This window comes from Callospermophilus lateralis, chromosome 2, assembly GCF_048772815.1.
Source record: "Callospermophilus lateralis isolate mCalLat2 chromosome 2, mCalLat2.hap1, whole genome shotgun sequence".
Taxonomy (NCBI): Eukaryota; Metazoa; Chordata; class Mammalia; order Rodentia; family Sciuridae; genus Callospermophilus; species Callospermophilus lateralis.
This window is the reverse complement of record NC_135306.1, coordinates 38,177,657-38,199,245: the sequence shown is the minus strand read 5'-3', so window position 1 is coordinate 38,199,245 and position 21,589 is coordinate 38,177,657. Positions and strand designations below refer to the sequence as shown.

General features: G+C 42.9%; 2 protein-coding genes across 2 annotated transcripts; one reads left to right on the top strand and one right to left on the bottom strand.

Annotated features, from left to right (window-relative positions):
- Positions 1 to 545: 545 nt before the first annotated feature.
- On the top strand, positions 546 to 6,717 carry Spink4 (serine peptidase inhibitor Kazal type 4). The gene is made up of 4 exons (XM_076845915.1): positions 546 to 1,172; positions 3,423 to 3,463; positions 4,845 to 4,957; positions 6,622 to 6,717. Exons 1-4 carry the CDS (start codon positions 1,112 to 1,114, stop codon positions 6,665 to 6,667), a joined length of 261 nt encoding a protein of 86 aa, XP_076702030.1. The 5' UTR covers positions 546 to 1,111; the 3' UTR covers positions 6,668 to 6,717.
- A 3,398-nt stretch (positions 6,718 to 10,115) lies between these two features.
- Positions 10,116 to 21,512, bottom strand: Bag1 (BAG cochaperone 1). Its single transcript, XM_076845913.2, has 7 exons — positions 21,383 to 21,512; positions 18,821 to 18,949; positions 16,656 to 16,738; positions 14,933 to 15,046; positions 12,115 to 12,222; positions 10,943 to 11,005; positions 10,116 to 10,363 (listed from the first exon to the last, which is right to left on the bottom strand). The coding sequence occupies exons 1-7, from the start codon at positions 21,417 to 21,419 to the stop codon at positions 10,274 to 10,276; spliced, it is 624 nt and encodes a 207-aa protein (XP_076702028.2). The 5' UTR covers positions 21,420 to 21,512; the 3' UTR covers positions 10,116 to 10,273.
- Positions 21,513 to 21,589: the final 77 nt, after the last annotated feature.

Sequence of the window (21,589 nt, the reverse complement as noted above, 5' to 3'; positions counted from 1 at the left end):
TAGTGGGGATGTGGCTCAGTGGTCAAGTGACCCTGAGTTCAATCACTTGACCACTGAGCCACATCCCCAGCCCTATTTTGTAATTATTTAGAGATAGGGTCTCACTGAGTTGCTAAGTGCCTTGCTTTTGCTGAGCTGGCTGTGAACTCATGATCCTCCTGCCTCAGCCTCCCGAGCCACTGGGATTACAGGCACGCAGCACCACCATGTCCAGCTTCATTGTATTCATTTTATAAGTCAGAAATTCTTTGAAGGCAGACAATCAAATTACTCATTCATATGTATTACAGAGATATGGGGGAGTTTTAGATACTGCTTTTTCTTGAAAAGAATCCTGTGTTTAACCTATTAAAATGGAAATGAGCATATAGTACCTAAAAAACATGAAAATATCTTTCTTCTAATGTTTTATTCTGGGTCAGGAGCAGGGGGCTAGGACATGCAGCATGAGAAACATGCTATTTAAAAAGTCTTATTTTGCCTTTATTTTATCTGCTGGCTATGCCCACTTCATGGCACCAAGAAATAAGTAAAAAGAATCAGTTTTGTTTATATTTCTCTCACTGCATACTTAACAAATGTTTCCCATCTGCTCTCACCAATCCAGTTTCACAGCTGTTCTGGGAGAGAGGCTGAGTTAGAATTATCATCTCTGTTTTGTACACAGATAAACTGAGGCCCAGTTAAGGAAAATGGCTTTCCTGACTCACAGAGTTGGTGGGGGAGGTACTGACAAAGGTAGCCATGACTCCAGCCCCCTTTCTCTGCCTCCTCCTACTTGCCGTTTTTCCTGTTCTTTCTCTTCCCTTTTCTTTTTACTTCAACTACCCTTTCCTTGCTCCAGTCTACTTTGCAAGTTATCCAAACATTTGCTCCCTCCAGAAATCTGCCAGTCTCATAGCCACAGCTCCATGTCACCAGAAACTCAGAATATTTGTCTTGAACAAGCCCTTTCCTGGTTCCAGGATGCAGGGATTAACTTGAGGTGACGCTCTTGTTTCCAAATGGCCCCAGATAAGATAAGGGTGGGGATCAGCACTATAAACAGGTTTCCATCCTTCCTTGCCACCCAGGCCCCAGTTAGCTTGGGCCACACCAGCTCAGGATCAGCATGGCCGTCCGTCTATGGGTGGTCACCCTGGCCTTGGTTGCCCTCCTCGCTGTGGACACAGGTGAGTGGGTAGAACCTGGACTTTGGGCAAGGTGGTACTGGTAGAGAGCTTGGGAGTGTGGGTAGAGGAAAGGCCTGGAACACACCGTGAGGACTCGGCTCTCTGCATATGCCTTCCTTCTACATATACACCCTCTACTGTGGTGGGCAAACCCCTGAGTAGGAGAAAACAAACTTGAGTTCAGATTCTAAATTTGGCCTAGAATTGCCAAAGTCCCCTTCCATTTGGGGCCTCAATTTCTCCAGCTATACAGTAGGAGGTTGTCCAGTTCATAGTTGCACTGGGCAATTACTGGTCTAGAGGTTGAGGAGGCAGTAGGAGTAGGTGGGTGTTAGCCCTCAGGGCCAATAGGCAACTATGCTCACTGAGGGCTGGTGGATGCTGAGAGACATTCTGACTCCTGTTCTGCCATGACATGCTGTGCTTTGAGTCTATGAACAGCCATGTGAGCATTTGGGAGCCTTTCCCTGGGAAACCTTGTGCGGGGCTAGACACATATATCTGGAGTGGAGCTTCCTTGGGGCTGGAATACATCAGCACTTTCACAGCTAAGGCACTGTGACCCCTTTAACACATCAGTTACCAAAAACAGACAAAGCACTCCTAATGGACCTTAAGACCAATGGGGTAGAGAAGGGAAACAGACAATAAACAACATAGGTAAAATGTGTGTTAAACAGTAGGATAAAATGTGGTAAAGCTAAAGGAAAAAATATCAAGCTGAGTAATAGGGATTAGGAGGTGACTGCAATTTTAAATCAGGGGAGATCTCTCCGAGAAAAAAAGGAGATGAGTGAGCCATGTGGCTATTTGGGGGGTTCCAGACAGAGGGAATAGCCAATGCAAAGGCCCTGAGGTAGAAGCATGCCTGGAGAGTTTAAGGTACTGTGAGGATGCCAGTGTGGCTGGAGGGCAGTGAAGTGCAGGGTACACAGAGACAAGAGGCAAACTAGGAACTAAACTGGGTAAGGCCTCCTGGGCCAATGTGAAAACTTGGCTTTTCCTCTAAGTGAACTGGGAGGCACTGAAGGGTTTTGAGGCAGAGTTGTATTTTTAAAGAATTGCTCTAGTTGTTATACTGAGAATAAAGTAAATGGGGGTGGGTGGAGAGACTAGTTGGGATCCATCTGGACAGAAGTCATAATGTTTTAAAGCAGGCCCTGGCAGGTCCTCAGGGCCATTGACTCATGGCCACTTCCTCATCCACTTCTCCAAATGAGGACACACTGTGGCAATGAGAAATGGGTCCAGGGGCTCTGGTCACACACAGAATGCTTACTCCTAGCCTGGCACCAGTTTTCTGAGGGTTTCAGTAAAGTGTTTGAAGAGGATCCTTGTACACATTTCAGATCCCGCATGGACTGAGTGAGAAGGGGGCACTTTGGATCAAGGTCAAAGGAGGCTGGGGTGTGAATGCAAAGTTTCCCCACATTTCCCAGGAAGAAACTCTGGACTCTCCCTTCCCCCGGCACACTTTAATGGTCAATTTCTGAATACTGAATGTGTGGGAATTGACCAGGGTGCCACAGAGTCAAAGAACCCAAGAAGCTCAGGTTCACAGGGAGGCAGGGTGACCCAGTGAGTGGGGTAGCATGTGATTTTGTGGCAAAGTCCAAGTCCAGGTATGCTCAGGAAACAATGGGGGACAACAGGGAAGTCTTCTGAGCCTTGAAAGGATGGTATGATTCAATAGGAGAAAGCAGGTAGGCAACATTTCAGGGAGAGGGGCTTTGTGTGAACCAAAACAGAGCCTGTTACAGGAACAGTGAGCAGAAGAAAAGCTGGACTTAGGGACATGCAAGGTCATATTAGATAGTGAGCCCAAGGTCAGGAGCCTCAGTCCTATGGGTGGGCTCAGGGAAGCAGGCCACAGCATCTACCACTGCCTCCTTTCTTCCCTCCTTTCTTCAGAGCAGCAAGAGAGGTCTGAACAGTGGTTAAAATCATGTATTCTCAATGCCTGGCACAGAGTAACTACTGAGTTGTTGATATTATTACGTGGGATACCATAATTTCAGTGGACTCTGAATGAGGAACATGCTGGTGACTACCTTCCTGATTCAAGACTTTCTGTCACTATGTATGTAACACAAGATCACATCAGCTTTCTGGAAACCCTATCCTCTGGGTTTGTTTGAGAAATTCCAGATTGGTAGTGTTGGGGTCAGGACTCCCAGAGAAGGAGAAACAGTCCTCAGATCCCAGGATCTGGGACCTACGTTACCTTATTCTTACTGATTTGTTTTTCAGAGGTGCCAGTGTCAGCAGGAAAGCACATTTTCTCAAGAATGGTAAGGCAGATGCTTGATATTGTGGCCTTCCCTCTGCAGAGAGAAGTCCTTTCATCCATGCTGGAACACCAGAATTATTCTCCACTCTTGCTTAGATACCTTCAATGACTCCCAAGGAGGTCAGGGTGGACTCCTGAGCCTGCACGATCCCCAGATTATTCCCTCTAGGCTAAGCAAGTCTATCCCCTTCATCAAAGCCCTTGGGATCTGTCTCAACCTGGTCTCCAAGGCCCCTTCCCTCAGTGAGATTCTCCCACCAAGGTTTAGCAGCACAGAGCATCTTCTCTGCTTTGTGTAATACAGACAGACCATATGATTCAGGCCAAAGAGGTGACCCTAGCACACTGAATGGCCCCATGGAGTGCCAGTATTCCCCACTGGGTGTCATCATTCATCCCTTCACTCTGAGTAGACAAACATCAAGTTGCCCCTGAAGCCTATTCCACCTTGCTTCTGGGTCTGACATCCCCTGTGATCCTAAGGCAGTGGTGAGGGCATCCTTGGGAACATCAATCAATCCTTTCAAATACATGAATGAGTAAGTTCAAAGCCACCTTCCCATCCAACAGTCTTAGCATCTTCCTGTCAGTCCATCAGAACGAACCCAGCTCCACATACTTGGTGCCAGATAAAAAGCCAAATATTTAACATAATTTCAATTAGTCCTATGCAAGGAACATTCCTGATTTTTACACATGAGGAAACTAATACTCCAACAATGGAAATAGCTCATCCAAGTTTACACAGCTAGTCCAGCAGAAAACAGGGCTTTAGCCCGAGCTTTCACTGCTGTACCACACTGCCTCATTCTCCCTTCTCCCTGTGCCAGGGCCCAATCTTGACCCGGTTCTGTCAGGTATAGTCTGAATCTCTTTCAAATTGAGCCTCAATTAAGCTCCAAGTCCTGCCTCATTTCTCCAATCTTCCCACACTGTGTACCTTCCTTCCAAGGACTTGATAGGCTACAGTGAGCTCAGGGGCTCCTGGGAAGAGGGCCCCCTAGGATGATGGGTTCGGTCTCCTGGGGTCCTCAATCAGACCAACAGAGAGGTTCTAGTTGGATCCTCTGAAGAGTAATGGAACCAGTCCCCAAGAACTTGAGGGCACAAACTCACTCCACACAAATACACAGTACACTTGGGATACCCACACCTCAATAGACATAGCAACATACTCAGTATGCATCCAACCACAGGCACCTGGTCATGTACACACACACAAATATACCACAGGATCCTGAGGGGCTGGTTTTATGTTCACTAGACCTACACACAGTCTGTCTTGAATTTGGCTCCATCCTGGGGCCTCTCAGGCTCCAAGCAGAGCTCCTATATCCCTCCCTATTGTCTCTGATTCTGAGTCTCCTCTGTCTCCTCCACAGCCCATCTGTGAGCACATGACAGAGCCTCCAAATTGTTCCCAGACACCTAACCTCGTCTGTGGTACTGATGGGGTCACATACAACAGTGAATGTCATCTCTGCTTGACCCGAATGTAAGACTTCCCAACTCAGCTTGCTTGGGTAGGCCCCATCTTGGCTGCACACAAATCTGAAAAGAGAAAAGAATTGGCCTCCTTCTTCCTTCACATATGCTTGGCCTGAGGAGTAGTGACATTTACTCTTAACAGAATGAGCCAAAATATAATTGAGAGAGGGGGCATGATTCCAAGCAGAAATCTAGAAGCTGGTGGGGGTGGAGGAGAGGGGCCAGAAACCCTGGGTTTTTTCTTATTCTGCCCTTGACTGCTAGGTCACCTCATTCTATAGAATGTTCTTTCATTCTATAGTCAATAATTATATTGAATACTTACTATGTGGTAGGCACAGGACAGAACAGAGCACAGTAAGTTAGACAGCACTGCTGGCCTCCTAGAGCATCCAGTCAATCTAAGGGGGAAGCCAGGTTGATGGTCAGCTAACTGCACCACAGAATGCCCAAGGCTCATATGGACAGGGCACCATGGTAACAAGGAATGGGCAGAGGCAGGGAAGACTGCCTGGAGAAGGTAATACTTGAGCTCAGCCCTGTGGGATAAGTGGAAATAAGCTAGAAAGGAAGAGGTAGGGAAGATAATTCCAGATAGAAGAGAGGGAGTTGGGGAAGGCCTGGAAGGGAAAGAGTGTATTTGAATAAAGTGGACAAATTGGAGTGTGAAGGGAGAATGGGGGAGGGGCAAAAAATTAATTCAGAGAGGTGAGGAAGTGGCTAGAACATGACTTTGGTAAAACCGATCACCTACTTGGTCTCATTTCTTCACCAATAAAATCCTGAGTCAGCTTGAGAGCTAAATGAGTTCATGAAAGAAAAGAAAGTTTCTTTGTGGCTGGAAACCACAAAGCTCTAGACAGAAGTGAAAATTTGTATTGGAGGAACTGTAAGAAGCAGCAGAACACTGTCCAGTTTAGAAAAAGAACAAAATTAGACTCATAGTTAAGAGATACATTGAGCTGGGTGCAGTAGCACATGCCTATAATCCCAGGGGCTCAGGAGGCTGAGGCAGGAGGATTGTGAGTTCAAAGCCAGCCTCAGCAATGGCAAGGTGCTAAGCAACTCAGTGAGACCTTGTCTCTAAATAAAATACTATAGGAATGGGGATGTGGCTCAGTGGTTGAGTGCCCCTGAGTTCAATCCCCAGTACACCCCCCAAAAAGATATATTGATGGTAGAATTGCAGGCTTGGTGTGTAAATGGACATGAAAGGTGAGGGGACACAGAAGGCAAGAACAACACGCTGCTCTTCTAACCCGTGGGCTTGGGTGGCTGGTGGTGTTAATTGCCAAGATGTGAACTATGAGGGTGCAGGTAGTAGTTGTAGGATACAATGTTTGTGAACAATTGAACCTCTGGTATATACCAGAGATGTGCAATGGACAACTGCATAGTCAGGAAGGACAGAGGTCTGGGTAGGAGACAGACTTGGCAGTCATCAGCATGCACAGGTGGTGGAAATCCCAGGAAGCTGAAATCTCCCAGGGGCAAGATGTAAGAAGGAAAGGTTATAGAAATACTCACAGATCCCTGGGATCTGCCCTATATTCCTACACTGTAGGATATGGGAGTGGGTTCAGTAGGGTATCTGCACAGTTAGGGCCTGGTCCTTGAAGGGTATGTTATAGTTCCCAGAAGTATCCTCATTCTTGTCTCCTGTAATCCCAGAGAAACCAAAAAGGATATCCAGATCATAAAGGATGGCAAATGCTGACCCTGAAGGAGCGCCTCAAGCCAGGAAGCTTCAAGTTGGAGAACAGTGATGGGCAGGGAGATGTGACATAAAATAAAAGCTCCAGCCCTACCCAGCGAAGTGAACCAGTGTCTTTGGGGACTCTGGGGGACGTGATTATGGTGAGGGCTGGGAGGGTGGATCTTGCACTATTCTTTCTGTTATAAATCCGATGTCCAACTCCTTTCTGTCCCTCTGGTGTTCAACCCTATCTCATGTCTCCTTTGAGGTTTCAGTTGTCTTCTGCCCACTTGAGAGGTAGCCTCTGACCCCAGGACAGTGCCTGGAACCTGGCTGAGATCAATATCCTTTGCCACTATTGAGATGTGTGGTTCAGTTTTATTCACCCCCTTCACGGAACCACACCCTGCGTGACTTTCTCTTGGGTTGTTCAGCACTCTGAGGCATGTAGACACATACACAAATTTGATACAAACACAGCTTATATTCAGGAAGTTTACACAGAACAGTGAACTAGGTCTTCTGTTCCAAACCCTCTGAATGCTTCCCTAAACCTTGGCCACCTAGACTGTCACCTGAAAACCTCTTGGATATCCCAGTGTCCAATTAACACCTGGAAAAACAGGATGACTTCCAGATCCTTTTCTGCTCTTTAGGTCAACATCTGCTGACTAGATGACATTAGACACAACTCCAGGCACACACAGCACATGTATATCCACACCATGGACCACAGAGACACAAAGCACTAGAAATCCCACCAGAGACCCCAACTTGTGGTACATGCCAAATACTCCCCGTCCCTTTTGGCCTTTTTGCCTCTTGATAATGGTGTCAGGGGAAAGGAGTGTGGAGAAAGGCCTGACCAGGCAGGAGCAGTTGTTTCACATGGATTCAGATTTCTGTTCTAGGTGGCTAGAAAGAGCAGGAAATGCTCCAAGAAACCATATGTCATTGAGAAGAAAGCAGAGCAGGAAAGGCAGAAATTGTTGCTGATAGATTCCAAGTGGTAGGATCTGGAAGATGATCTTCTATAGGCCCTTCTACTACTATTGATAAACTTGTTTCCCATCTGCAAACAAATGATGTAAGATTCAGTTTGGCACAGACAGAAAATCAAAAATAATAGAAGCTTAAGCAGATAGAAATTAATTTGACAATTCCTTGCTCCTATATTGTTTCTCTGTCATCCTCAACAGTTTCCATCTTAAAGTTCAAGAGAGCTCTTCCAATCCCATCCAGCATGACTGCATTCCAAGTTACAGAAAGGAGGAAAGGGCACCACCTACTATTGAAGACACTTCCCATAAGATGTATAAATTCAGTTCAATTGGCTAAAATGGCCCTTGGCCATTTGGAAGCAGGAAGACTGAGAAATATCATCTTTACCTGTGTTAATCTAAGAAATGAGGGAAGTTCACTTATTGTAGGAGGAGAAAGTGGATTATTAGTGACATCTGAAAGTCTCCCTCCAAAGCGGGAAGGCTCTTTAAACTTAAGTGGCACAGATCAAACATCTCAGTGATGCTTTCTTTCTAGGATTCCACTCATATGCTAAGAAATCAAAGATTAAACCTGAACATTGTGGCAGACACCCTACTAGAAGAAATTCCTAACCCCTATTTATAGATGTGGACCACTCCAAAAGTCAAGAGTGAGCCCTAAAAGGATATGTGACTCTGTTACCCTGGCCATTGTTGACTGGCTAAAAGATTCTTGCCTGGGAATTTTCAAATTGAAAACAAGGAAACTAAGGTAGTAAGATATGTGAAGACTGCAACCATGTTCACTATTTTGAGATTACAGAAGGAACAAGGTAAGGACTTTGGTCTTTAACTTAAGAGATGTGGGGAGCCACTGGAGGTTTCCAAACAAGGAACTTATGTATTTATGTACATGACTTATGAACTGAGGCTGCTCTGTGGAAAATGAACTGGAGAGAGCAAGAGAGACCGAAATGGTAGCTAAATAGAGGAAAAGACATAAGAAGTGAATGAATGTATATAACCCCAAGTCACTGGGGAGGCAGAACAATAGATATTAAAAGCACGGGCTCAGGGCTGGGGGTATAGCTCAGTGATAGAGGACCTGCCTAGCACATGCAAGGCAAGGCCCTGGGTTCCATCCCCAGCATTGATAAACAAACAAACAAACAAACAAAAGGAAAGCACAGGCTCTGACATCAAACTGCTTAGCTCTGTGTTGTGGCTTTACCACTTACCACTTTATTTATTACCTTGAATAAACTACCCAAGTTTTCTCATTTTCTTCTACCTCTTTTTTTTTTTAATCTTTTAATATCCTTTTTATTACAGATATTCCTCTGAAGATTTTCTTTACCTTTCTTTTTTTTTATTATTAGTTGTTCAAAACATTACATAGCTCTTGACTCTTCTACCTCTTTTATTGTGTAAAGATTAAATGATTTATAAGAACTTATAATAGTGTCTGTCACATGACAATTTCTTTTTCCTTTATTTCTTTTTTTTCAGATATGTTTTTCCCCACATAGTAATTTCTTACTAAATATTGTAGCCCAAGGCCACACAGCTACCCTATGAAAACAGATAGTGAACTACTAGGTTAAAGTTGGGAATATGGTAGGCTGGGCTGCCCCTGAGCCTTGTTCACTTGACTATCTCTACCACCACCTGGTCTGAGGTCTTACCCACCCAGTCCTAAACTGCTGGGACTTCAGTGAATCCCTCTCTGTCAAATGAAGTGGGCCTTGGGTAGCCTATAGGGAGCCTATCTCCTGAGCACTATGATAAAGAATGAGATGACAGCAGCTCATAATGTTTTTTCTCCCTGTGAGTACAGGGGTTTGAACTCAGGGGCACTTAACAACGACCTACATCCTCGGCCTTTTTTATATTTTATTTTTAGACAGGGTCTCACCAAGTTGCTTAAAGCCTCACTAAACTGCTAAGGGTGGCTTTGAACACATGATCCTCCTGCCTCAGCCTCCTGAGCCACTGGGATTACAGGTGTGCACCAGCAAGCTTTTTTGGCTGTTGACCAGTTTTATTTATTTATTTATTTTTTAATTTTATGAGGAATCACCATTTTGTTTTGTTTTAATGTATTTATTTTTATGTGGTGCTGAGGATTGAATCCAGCGCCTCGCATGTGCTAGGCAAGCATTCCATCACCGAGTCCCAGCCCAGCCCCAGCCCCTGTTGACCAGTTTTAAAAGGCAAGGCCCACATCTCTTAGGATAAAGACCAAAGTCCTTACCTTGTTCCTTTTGTAATCTCAAAAAAGTGAACACGCAGAGCCATTCTCAACTTTTTAAAAATAAATTCTGACTATAGCTACAAAAGGCTTTACCTTCTTAAGGCTCATCAAACCAAACCAAACCAAAATATTCTTTAGCTTGAGGAAAGTTGGTCAAAAGAGCTGGGAAAAGGCACCTGCTGGATTGTATAGCCACATAGAAATAGAATAAGAAAACAGACAGGAGCTCTACTTAAGGTTGCAAAGATAGTACTTTTTCATTGAGAAGTGGTGTAGGAGTAGGAAAATTGATAATTGGCCAGTTGCCTTTAACAGCTATGGAGAAACAGGCAATTTCTGTTCCAGAGAGGACAGAGCTGTTCTTCAGTCAGCACGGTTCTCCACTGCACCTCACTCAACAAGGGCCAAGTTTGTAGACTGCAGTCGCTCAGTCTCCTGGCAGATGTTCTGCTCCACTGTGTCACACTCAGCTAGGAATGCCTAAAAGATAGATACATGGCAGTGAGGGCTCTTCCAGAGCTGGCCAACTACCGCCCACACAAAGCTCTTTACTCAGCCACTCTGGGGAACCTGTGAGTGAGACTCTAAACAGACTGTGCAAGGATGGAGATGGGTACCATCCTGGGCTCCAGGGTAAAGGAGGGAGGGAGAGGAAAATATAGGGTCAGGGTTTCTGACCACACTCTAGCTCAACAACTCCCCCAGAGGCAGTAATGGACAGAGAGTCTTTCCTTGGGGCCACGGACATTGCATCAACACAACTGAAGGAGGTACTGTACACACAAATGGTGCCTCCTGGGATTGTGTAAGGGGTCAGCCTATCTGCTCTTCTGTGAACTTTCTCCCTAAATAGTTTAAATTCAAATAAAACTAAAGAGACACAAGGGGGCTCTTCTCTGATGCTCTGGCTTCATGCTGAAAAAACAAAACAACGACAACAACAACAACAAAAAATAAAAACTCATGCCAAACACTACATTTCTGCACTACTGGAAAATTTCAAGCGGATAAACAAACCCCAACACATAACAGTTTGTCATGTACTATCACACAACTCACCTGAACTTTTTTCACCAAACCCTTCCTTTTTAGCCTACTGTCTTTGAAATTTTCTGGTAGGATCTATGGAAGAAAAGTTGACACAATCTTCAGTGACAATTACATGAGATACATAAAAAAGAAAACAACACACCAAACAGATCATAGGTCACTAATGCAAATGAGATGTGAATTTTAAGGGATCATTTCTCCAGGTCTGTACTTTACAAAGTCCTTTCCACGGCTCTCATTCCTAAAAGCATCTTTGGTCTCAATGTCTGAACCATAAAAACTGATCTGTAACATAGACTTTGTTCTTTCACTGTTTCCTATGCATAGATACTATGTCCTTGTCAGACCATGATCTCAGTATGCCAGGAAAAGTACCTTCTGATAATATTTTCTTTTACAACATAAGTGTCCCAAGCCCAGAGCAGTTCACACTCAAGAATGAAGCATCATAAGGCTGGGATTGTGGCTCAGTGATAGAGTGCTTGCCTAGCATACGTGAGGCACTGGGTTCGATCCCGGCACCACATAAAAATAAACAAAGGTATTGTGTCCATCTACAACTTAAAAAAAAAGAAAAGAAAAAGAATGAAGCATCAAGCTAGAGATACAAAGCCCTGTTTCTTCGGTCATGAGATTACAGACTACTTGGGTCCAAGTTTCATGAGTTATGGATGCTAATTTTATTTACATATATGTATATGACAAAAGCCCTGGGCTGGGGATATAACTCAGTTGGTAGAGTGCTTGCCTCACATGCACAAAGCCCTGGGTTCAATCCCCAGCACCACCAAAAAAAAGTTGAGATACTTTATTATACAGGGGCTGGGGTTGTGGCTCAGTGGAAGAGCACTTGCCTAGCATGTGTGAGGCACTGGATTCGATTCTCAGCATCACATATAAATAAATGAATAAAATAAAGGTCCATCAACATCTAAAACAAAAACAAATACAAAAAAACAAAGACCTTTGTTGGTGAGCTGGGTATTTAGAAATCAGCAACTGTCATATGGGTCTGTGTATTCACCCAGGAACTAGCGTGGTGTCTGGCACATAGTAGCAGATGCTCAATAATCCTCAAGTGATGAGTTTGCTCAGACATTAGGAGTTCATTATTAAAAAAGTGAAACTAAATGATATATTGTCAAAGAAAACTAGTTATTTTGAGCTTAATATTTACATACCATTGTGTCAATCTCCTCTAAGATCTTCATAAACTGCTCAATTGTGGCTTTTACTCGCCTATCAAGTTTGCCGAGAGCTTCAGCTTGCAAATCCTTAGCCAGAAAACCCTGTGGAGGAATAATGTATTATTGCAAGGGTTCCATAAGGCTGATGAAAAACTGTGCCACAATACCAATGAAGTGACCATGCCCTGTGTTCACTGTCACCAGCCAGGCCCACAACTTCATCTCCTGGAAGAAAACAGAAAGGCTGGCCTTGGCCTATCCAAGAGTTTTATCAGGCTACAGGCTGCTCTATCTCACATAGGTCACTGGGGCTTCAAATGCCATTAGGCCTGGCTCTAGTGAAGTCCCCAGTCATAAGCATATACCTTCATATAAAGAGGCAGACTTTAAGGGCATATGTTTGGGTGATGGGATGTACTCAGTGGTGCAGAGCTTGCTTAGCAAATACCAGGTCCTGGGTTCAATCCCCAGCAAAGAGACAAAGAGAACGTATCAGCTTTAGGGTCTGATAGACCTGGGCTCAGATCCTGACTGCCCAGGATTCTCATCATCTTGAGCAAGTTACTTAACTCCTTAGTGTCCTCATTTTAAAAACAGATTATGGTACCCATATTCCAGAAGGTTACTATGAGGAAAAGAGGGTATATATATGTAGTTGCTTAACATAACTCATGGGAAAGACTTACGCTAACAAATGGCAGTAGCCATTATTTTCATTAGATTGTCTTGCTGTTTATTCATATTGCCTGGCCTCATGACCAATTAGTCAGTCATATGAGCTAAAAAGCAGAAGTCTCTGAGAATGTTTACCAAAGCCAAGAACTAGATGCCTATTTGACAACATGAGCAAGAACTTAAAATATTAACCAGCAATTCCAACTCAAATAATGCATTCTACAAACAAAACCTAGAAATAACCAAAAAAAAGATTCATGTCCAAGGACATTCAAAGAAGCATTATATATAATGGTAAAAATAATGTTAGGTGGTGAACACAAAGAGACTAGGTTAGGTAAACTATGATACATTCAAACATGATGAGATATGTAATCTTTGAAAAAACATTACCATTTTTAGACCCTTTTTTCCTACTGCTGGGGATCAAACACAAGTTCTCACACATGCTGGCAAGTAAGTGCTCTGTCACTGAACAAAAACCCCAGCCCTAGTATGACCATTTTTAATGATGTAAGAAAATGTTCAGTTTAATAAGAGAATTTTTTTTACAAAGTATATATGATATTATATCAAAATTTTAAAGAAAACACATTTCAGGCTTTGATTGGTTATCTCTAAATCACAGGTACATACGTGCACACAAGAGGCAGATTCTAAGAGCACAGGTTTAGGATCTGACAGGCCTGGGCTCAAATCCTGACTGCCATTTACTAGTTTGTGCCTTACAGCTAATTTTTATTTCCTATATTACTACCTACGTGTGTAGGAATTATGTGTGTATGTAAAACTTTTATTATACAGCTATCATATCACTTATATAATTAATACACAAACACACACCAATTATGTTATAAAATGAGGGGAAAAAGAAGTAGGTGGACTTGGGTTACTCCTAATCTTTATTGGGTGTCTGTATCCCATTTCTAACATGAGGTTTTGAATAGGATGCCCCACCCCATCACTACTCCACTAAGATCAAGCTGAATTTGGAGCTTCTGTGACTTAACCAAATATTCCTTGCCTTGCTAAATACATAGAAACACCCTGGACAGTGAGGAGCAATTTCAGACAATAATATGATCCTCCTGTGGCAAGTGCTCTCCCTTTCTTTCTCTTGTTTTTTTTTTTTCTTTTTTTTTTTTTTTTAAGACAGTGAGAGAGAGAGAGAGGGAGAAAGAGAGAGAATTTTAATATTTATTTTTTAGTATTTGGAGGACACTACATCTTTGTTTGAACGAGGTGCTGAGAATCGAACCTGGGCCGCATGCATGCCAGGCGAGCGCGCTACCGCTTGAGCCACATCCCCAGCCCTTTCTCTTGTTACTGGGGATTGAACCCAGAGGCACTTTACCACTTAGCTATATCCCCAATCCCTTTTTAAAAAACATTTTTTTTTTTTTAAGACAGAGTGAGTGAGTGACAGAGAGAGAGAGAGAGAGAGAGAGAGAGAAAATTTCAACATTTATTTTCTAGTTTTCGGCGGACACAACATCTTTGTTTGTATGTGGTGCTGAGGATCGAACCCGGGCCGCACGCATGCCAGGCGAGCGTGCTACCGCTTGAGCCACATCCCCAGCCCCTAAAAAACTTTTTTTTTTTTTTTTTTTTTTTTTTTAAATTTTGAGACATGGTCTTATTAAGTTGCTGAAGGTTTGGTTAAGTTGCTGAAGCCAGTCTTGAACTTGCAATCCTCCTGCCTCAGCCTCCCAAGTCACTGTGATTGTAAGCACACATGTCCTCTCTTGTAGGCACAAATGGATGTTAACTGGGGTTTGACATAACAATTAAATACTTAGAAAGCATTCAGTATGTGTCAGTCTCAGCCTATAGTATTTAATACAATAACCCTAAGAGGAAAATACCACCATTATTCCTTTTTAGAGATGAGGAAGTTGAGAAAAGCTTGTCTGAACTAAGAGAAAAGATACAGGGCTAGGGATGTTGTGAAGTAGAATGTTTGTTGGACAGGGAGAAGAGGGGAAGAGGAGAGAGAGGGGGAGAGGCAGGGAAGGGCAGGGCGGGGCAAGGCAAGAATCTGATCACAGGGTGTCTGAATGCAGAGCCTACCCTTGTTACCACACATGATATCCACAAAGTTCTTACAAAAGGTGGAAAAGTTTACAAGGGAAGTTACCTGCTGGATTCCAGTAAGTTCTTTATTCAGATCTTCCAGGTGGTCAGCTATCTTCTCCACTGACTTCTCCAAATCTTTCAACTTCTTTAATTCAGCCTCTTCCTCTGGACTGTTCTAAAATGATGAATAAAACGAAGTCACTAATCACCAAGATCAGGGCTGGAGTATAGCTTAGTGCTACATGCATAGCATAGGCAGTACTGGGTTTGATCCCTGGCACTGCAAAATACAAAAACAAAACAAAACAAAAACAATAATAATCACCAGGATTAGTAGCCTCTATCATAAGAAAATCTGGCCACAACTGGGCTAAAATGCTCACCTTGAAAGGCCGTAACTCTGCTGCTTCTTTAAAAGCAAATAAAAGTGTTATATGTCAAGGTTTTCTATCTACAAAGACTCCCGTTCAAAGAAAAGGAAGATGTTAAGTCAACATTTTGGTGAGTGTCCTGGCACCTAGAGCTAAGAGAATGGAGCCAATCCAAACGACAGATTCAGCCTCAACCTTGGGCTGATCAACAGATGGAGGGCAAACAAATTAATGCAAATACCTCTAAGGAGTACAAATGGCAAGACAGGTGGAATTTGAAAACTCCTTTTAAATGGAATTCCTAAATGTCACCCTTGAGTTGAGTTTTCATATTCAATAAGATGATGACAATGCTGAATACTTATACTGAACACTCCCTACATAGTAGGCACTATCCTAAGCATGTTACTTGTATTGTTTTTTAAGCCTTACCACAACCTTAGACGGGAGGTACTATTTTATAGATGATGAAACCGAGGCTAACTTAGTAACCTAAGGTCATACAGCTCAGATAAGATGGAGCAGAATGGAATTCAGCTTTGGCTTTACACACTCTGTGACAGTACCTAGAGGGCCCATCACTTCTTCAAACAGAACCCATGGATTTTGCCTGGTGCTCATCGCCATTCTCCTTGATGCTTCAGCAAAAAATTTAGAGTCTTTTCCATTCTTTCACCTAAACACTTGGTACCCAGGACAAGCAGCTTCCTGCTTTGTTATACTATCTTAAATTATCCATTTCTCTTTGTGGCCAAATCCTGAGTCTGTGTCTATTGATAGTTCCAAGTCTGGATTAGATTTTTGACTCCACTTTGTTAATCTCTGGCCCTCCTCTACTTAGCCACGCCACTCAAAGTAAGGAAACTTCATATGCCCAACAATTCCACTGTGTCACAATGCAGGGATGGCCACAGTGTTCTCTCATCACCTCAGGGACCACTGCCTTCACCTGTCACAAACTGACTCTTTTCCCCTTTAGTTCTTTAATCTGAAACTTTCTTTTGGTCAAAGAAGGTTTTCCTCTTGTAGGAGACTTTTTAGTACAATGGATGGTTAAAGAGAAATAGGCTCTTAAAGCTGGTGTGCAGTACTTTAACATCTGCAGACTCAACATGAAGCTCTCTTGCAAATTCCAATTCTAATAAGGCCTGTCTAGGCACCATTTTAATCAAAGTGAGATTCCACCACCAAAACAAAGGCCATGTTATTTGAGGCAACATAACAGTTCCTAATTCCTAAAGCAAAAACCCTCATCAACAAGCAGGAAGATACAAACTGGGGGAAACTGGTAATCCCATCAAAGAATTTGTTAAAGAGGCGCCAATGCAGAATCTGGATCCCAAATTTGGCCATCCAGACAGACACGTATAAAGACTTTTGATTCTGAGGACTTCTGGTGGAAAAAAAATTTACCTTTTCTCCAATTAACATGACCCGGCAGCCATTTTGTATTCCAAGTGCTGACAATGGTGTCTCCATTTCCTTCAAAGATTTTCCTGAAAAGAGAAGAAAGGTATGCCAGGTTGTAACAAATGTACAACACTGAAATAGATTTCAGCAAAGGTATAGAAAATATACAAGTGTGTTCACTATGGGGCTGGGGATGTGGCTCAAGTGGTAGCGCGCTCGCCTGGCATGCATCCGGCCCGGGTTCGATTCTCAGCACCACGTACAAACAAAGATGTTGTGTCCGCCGATAACTTAAAAATAAATATTAAAAAATTCTCTCTCTCTCTCTCTCTCTCTCTCCTCTCTCACTCTCTCTAAAAAAAAATAAAAAAAAAAACAAGTGTGTTCACTAATAAGAAGAGTGAAACTGATATAACCTTTTTTGAAAGTGTCAATCCAGTAATTTCACTTCTAGATATAACTGAACACACATAATACTACACAATAACTCTTAAACAATAATATTCAGAACAATCTTACAATAGTCAGAAACTACAAAGAGCCAAATATTCAGGAATAGGAAAATAATTAACTATATATCTGTACAATAGAAGACTTTGAGCTGTGTGTAGTGGCACATGCCTGTAATCCTAGCAACTCTGGAGGCTGAAGCAAGAGGATCACCAAGTGTGAGGCCAGCTTCAGCAACTCAGCAAGACCCTATATCAAAATAAAATAAAAACAACTGGAGATTATACTCAGTGCCCCTGGCTGGGTTCTTTAGTACTTACCACACCAAAAAAAAAAAAAAAAAAGAAAGAGAGAAAAAGAAAGAAGTGAAGAAGAAAAGTAGTAGTCATTAAAGTCCATTTTTCAGGAAACTTACTGCCACAATGAATGTTGATGATCTAATGTTATAAGAAAAAAAATTATAAAATGTAGGGGGCTAGAGATGTAAGTCAGTGGTAGAGTGCTGAATCTGATCCCCAGCGTGAAAAAGAAGAAGAAAACAGTCCTTGTCCAGAGGAGCATTTTCTTTTTTGTGCTTTCTTCTGTTTTAAAATACAAATTTCTGTTGTCTTTATAATTCAGAGATAAAATGCTTTTAAAAAGACAAGGAGTTGCACTATGAAATATACATAGAAATTGGACATTGGTGGCACATGCCTTAATCCCAGCTACTTGGGAGGCTAAGGCAGGATTGAAAGTTTGGGGCCAGCCTCGTCTACTTAGGGAGACCCTATCTCAAATTTAAAAAAAATGAAAAGGGCTGGGTTTGTGGCAAACTGGTAGAATACTCCTGCATTAAATCCCTGGTACTGCAAATAAATAAGCAAATAAATAAATTATTCCTATTATTAAATTCATATGGACACCCAATGAGATCTACCTATCCCTATTAAATACCAGAATAATGGGTTCTTATGGGAGCAGGAAGGCAGGGACAGGAGTGGGGATGGGGTGAGTCCTAGTGGAAATCAGCACCATCCAATGACCTGTCACATCCAAGTTCAAAACCTACATAGTCTGAACAATGCCAAGCACTAAAATGTAGCAGTATCTCTGACCTCATGGAGTTTGTAATCTTAACAAAAGAAATCAGATTTTAAACAATTAAGAAAAAAAAATCATTTAATAGTAATTTCAATATAAATTATTGAAGTGGTAGGGGATAACAGGTGAACACACTTAGAAAAAGGATCTAGCCTAGCCAGAAAAGACTGCTCATGCTTTATCAAAATTGGTAAGATTTTTGCCAGGTGTAGTGGTGCATGCCTGTAATCCCAGTGGCTCCGGAGGCTAAGACAGGAAGATTGTGAGTTCAAAGCCAGCCTCAGTAACTTAGCGAAGCCCTAAGCAATTCAGTGAGACCTTGTCTCTAAATAAAATATAAAAAGGTCTGGGGATATGGCTCAGTGGTTAAGTGCCCTTGGGTTCGAACTCTAATGCCAAAAAAAAAAAAAAGGTAAGATTTCTGTAATGTTACTTCAAACCTGATACCTATTCAGATGTTTGAAAAGTTCCAGTATATATAGCAGGTCCTCAATATTTTTAAAGGAATGAGTAAACAAACAAATAAACAAAAATTGCCCCAGTTTGAAAACTGAAAGTTACTGTTAGGTAAGGTTAACCTGTTTTAAGTCTGTCCTTTAGCCATAAAGGCTCAAAGCAAGAAGAGAAACACCTACCCTTAAATATGAGTTTCTGAAAAGCCAGTGGAACCCCTGTGGCTTCTTCCACAACCTGGGCCAGGTCTTGGACAATTGGTTCATTGCTGCCTTGCTGTGGGGTAACATGAAGGTCATACTTCTCATTGTCTAGAGAGAAAAAAAAGCATTTGATGAAAATAACTGTTTCACAGAAAACAATAAAGGATGAGACTTTTACATTTATTTTTACCCAGCATTCAAGGGCTATTCTCAAATTCTATCCACTTCAAAGTGCCTGCTGACATCTGCCCAGCTTTCCTCTAGTGACCTGCTCAAGGATTTTTGTTTCCTCCACCATAAGAATGAATAATTGTAATGAGACCTAACATTTTTTTTATAAATTTTTTTAGTTGTTGATTGACCTTTATTTATTTACTTATATATGGGTGCTGAGAATCAAACCAGTGCCTCACACATGCTAGGCAAGCACTCTACCAATGGAGGCATGACCCCAGCCTGAGACCTAACATTTTAAGCACTTAATAGTAGAAGCTGGGCTGGGATTGTGGCTCAGAGATAGAGCACTTGCCTAGTATGCATGGGGCCCTGGGTTCGATCCTCAGCACCACATAAAAATAAATGAATGGAATAAAGGTATTGTGTCCAACTATAACTACAAAGATAAATATTTAAAAAAAAAGAGTAGAGGCTGGGGGCGGGGGTTGTGGCTCAGCGGTAGAGCATATGGGTTTGAGCCTCAGGCACCACATAAAAATAAATAAAAGTATGTGTCCATCTACAACTAAATACATACACACACACACACACACACACACACAAAGAGTAGAACTGTACTAGACTTATTTCATTTATTATCTTATTTAACCCTCAGAACGATCCCATGAAGTAGGTACTATCATTCCCTATTTAATAGATAAACAAATTGACCTCAGTCCTAATTAATTAAGAATCCTATGAGTTGGCATGGTGGAACACGCCTGTGATCCTAGAGACTTGGGAGACTGAGGCAGGAGGATCATAAATTCAAGGCCAGTCTCAGCAATTTAGTGAGACCCTAAGCAACTTAGTGAGACTTTGTCTGAAAATAAAAAATTAAAAGAGACTGGGGATGTCATTAAGCAGTAAAGCACCCCTCAGTTCAATCCCCAGTACCAAAAAAAAAGACTTCTCTATGAAGGAATTTAGCTAGTAGGAGAGCTCTTGTCTAGCATGTGCAAGGCCCTGAGGCCTTGGGTTCAATCAATAGCCTCAACACACACACACACACACACACACACACACACATACACACACACAGGAAACTTTCTTATGGAGACCGAATAGGGGAAGGGGTGTCAGAATTTGGCCTCAGATCTATCTGATTCCGAAGTTCACACTTCTCTTCAGAAGCTATCTGCCTCCCATCATCTGACTGCCCTGAACTCTGTAGTCTTGTCTCTCTTGCTATAATGGGCTAGGGACTGTTTTTCTCCAAGTCTCTCTCAATGGGCACACTTAGGTACACCATAATTGGTGCTCAGTAAAGACGAATGAATGAATATAGTCAAACAGAAGAGATTTAAAAAAATAAAACAAAAACAAGCCGGGCCTGGTGGGGCAAGCAGGAGGATCTTGAGTTCAAAGCCAGCCTCAGCAAAAGCGAAGCACTAAGCAACTCAGTGAGACCCTGTCTCTAAATACAAAATAGGGCTGGGGATGTGGCTCAGTGATTAAGTGCCCCGAGATCAATCCCTGGTACCTAAAACAAAACAAAATATGGATGCCAATTCTTCTCTAGGTAAGTGGAGAGACAGCAGGTAGCCTGTGTCCAGTGCCTTGAACTGGCCTCAGATCCATCTGATTCCTCACATTCATCTTATGCCAAGACTTGAACTCTCCCAACAGCTCCATAAAATGAGATTAGTGACCAGGGGCAGGGATTACCAATGCTACAGAGAAAAAAACAGATGCCTTAAAAAGAGACATCTATTTCAGTGTCACTCAAAATTGCAGGATCTAGAATCCTGGCTTCCAGGTCTGAAGACTAGGATCTCCCCTAGCTGGTTCTGAAAAAAACCTCATCTACTCAGCTCTCCAGTGCACAGACATTGTTTAGTCAACTTCAACGAGTGCCCAAAGTTAATGCCTGGACCCATGGCCCACTTAAACAGCGGGCACGCAGCATCCAACACAGAGAAGGCACTCAATAAATAATGAACAGCTCACCACGCACGAAGTTCATAGTCATCACACACGTAGGTGTCCAGACGCACAACAGTCAGACATAATGTGGCTCAACACAAGTCTTACAAAAAAACCCACAATAACTGCGCAAGCAAACAACTAAGCCCAAGATGTGCGAACACGTTCCAACATCCACGATTCAACAAATAGTTAGAGAAAAAATACACCTGTCACAAGGAAGGTGTGATGACACAAGACCCACACAAAAGCCAGCCCATGGACACAGCGAAGAACCCACACTTCCGGACGCCGGACAAACCTAAGGACATACACTTCCGGAGACACATGGCCAAATCCACAGACCCCGTGGGGCCTTCCGAGTCCTGCACTGAGCCCATCCAGCCGCCAGTCACTTACTGTGGGTGATGGTCACGCAGAGCTCGGCTACCGCCATTTCCTGGGCTTGGGTCACCTCTCCAGTCGGTGCCACCTCTTCCGCCCGGGTCTCCTCCTTGGCCCGGGGCGCTTCCTCGGCCTGGGTCACCTTCTCGCTCCGCGTCGAGCGGGGACGAACCTTCTTCACCCGCGGCCTGCGAGCGCCGGCGGCGGCGGCGCCCCTGGTGG

Excerpts from the sequence above, each read along its gene's own strand:
- Spink4 (XM_076845915.1), top strand. The coding sequence starts at position 1,112 with ATGGCCGTCCGTCTATGGGTGGTCACCCTGGCCTTGGTTGCCCTCCTC. Across the intron at positions 1,173-3,422 it reads CCTCCTCGCTGTGGACACAG|AGGTGCCAGTGTCAGCAGGA; the intron begins GTGAGTGGGTAG and ends TTTGTTTTTCAG. Across the intron at positions 3,464-4,844 it reads AGCACATTTTCTCAAGAATG|CCCATCTGTGAGCACATGAC; the intron begins GTAAGGCAGATG and ends TCTCCTCCACAG.
- Bag1 (XM_076845913.2), bottom strand. The coding sequence starts at position 21,419 with ATGGCGGTAGCCGAGCTCTGCGTGACCATCACCCACA. Across the intron at positions 18,950-21,382 it reads CTGCGTGACCATCACCCACA|ACAATGAGAAGTATGACCTT; the intron begins GTAAGTGACTGG and ends TTTTCTCTCTAG. Across the intron at positions 15,047-16,655 it reads TCATGTTAATTGGAGAAAAG|AACAGTCCAGAGGAAGAGGC; the intron begins GTAAATTTTTTT and ends TCATCATTTTAG.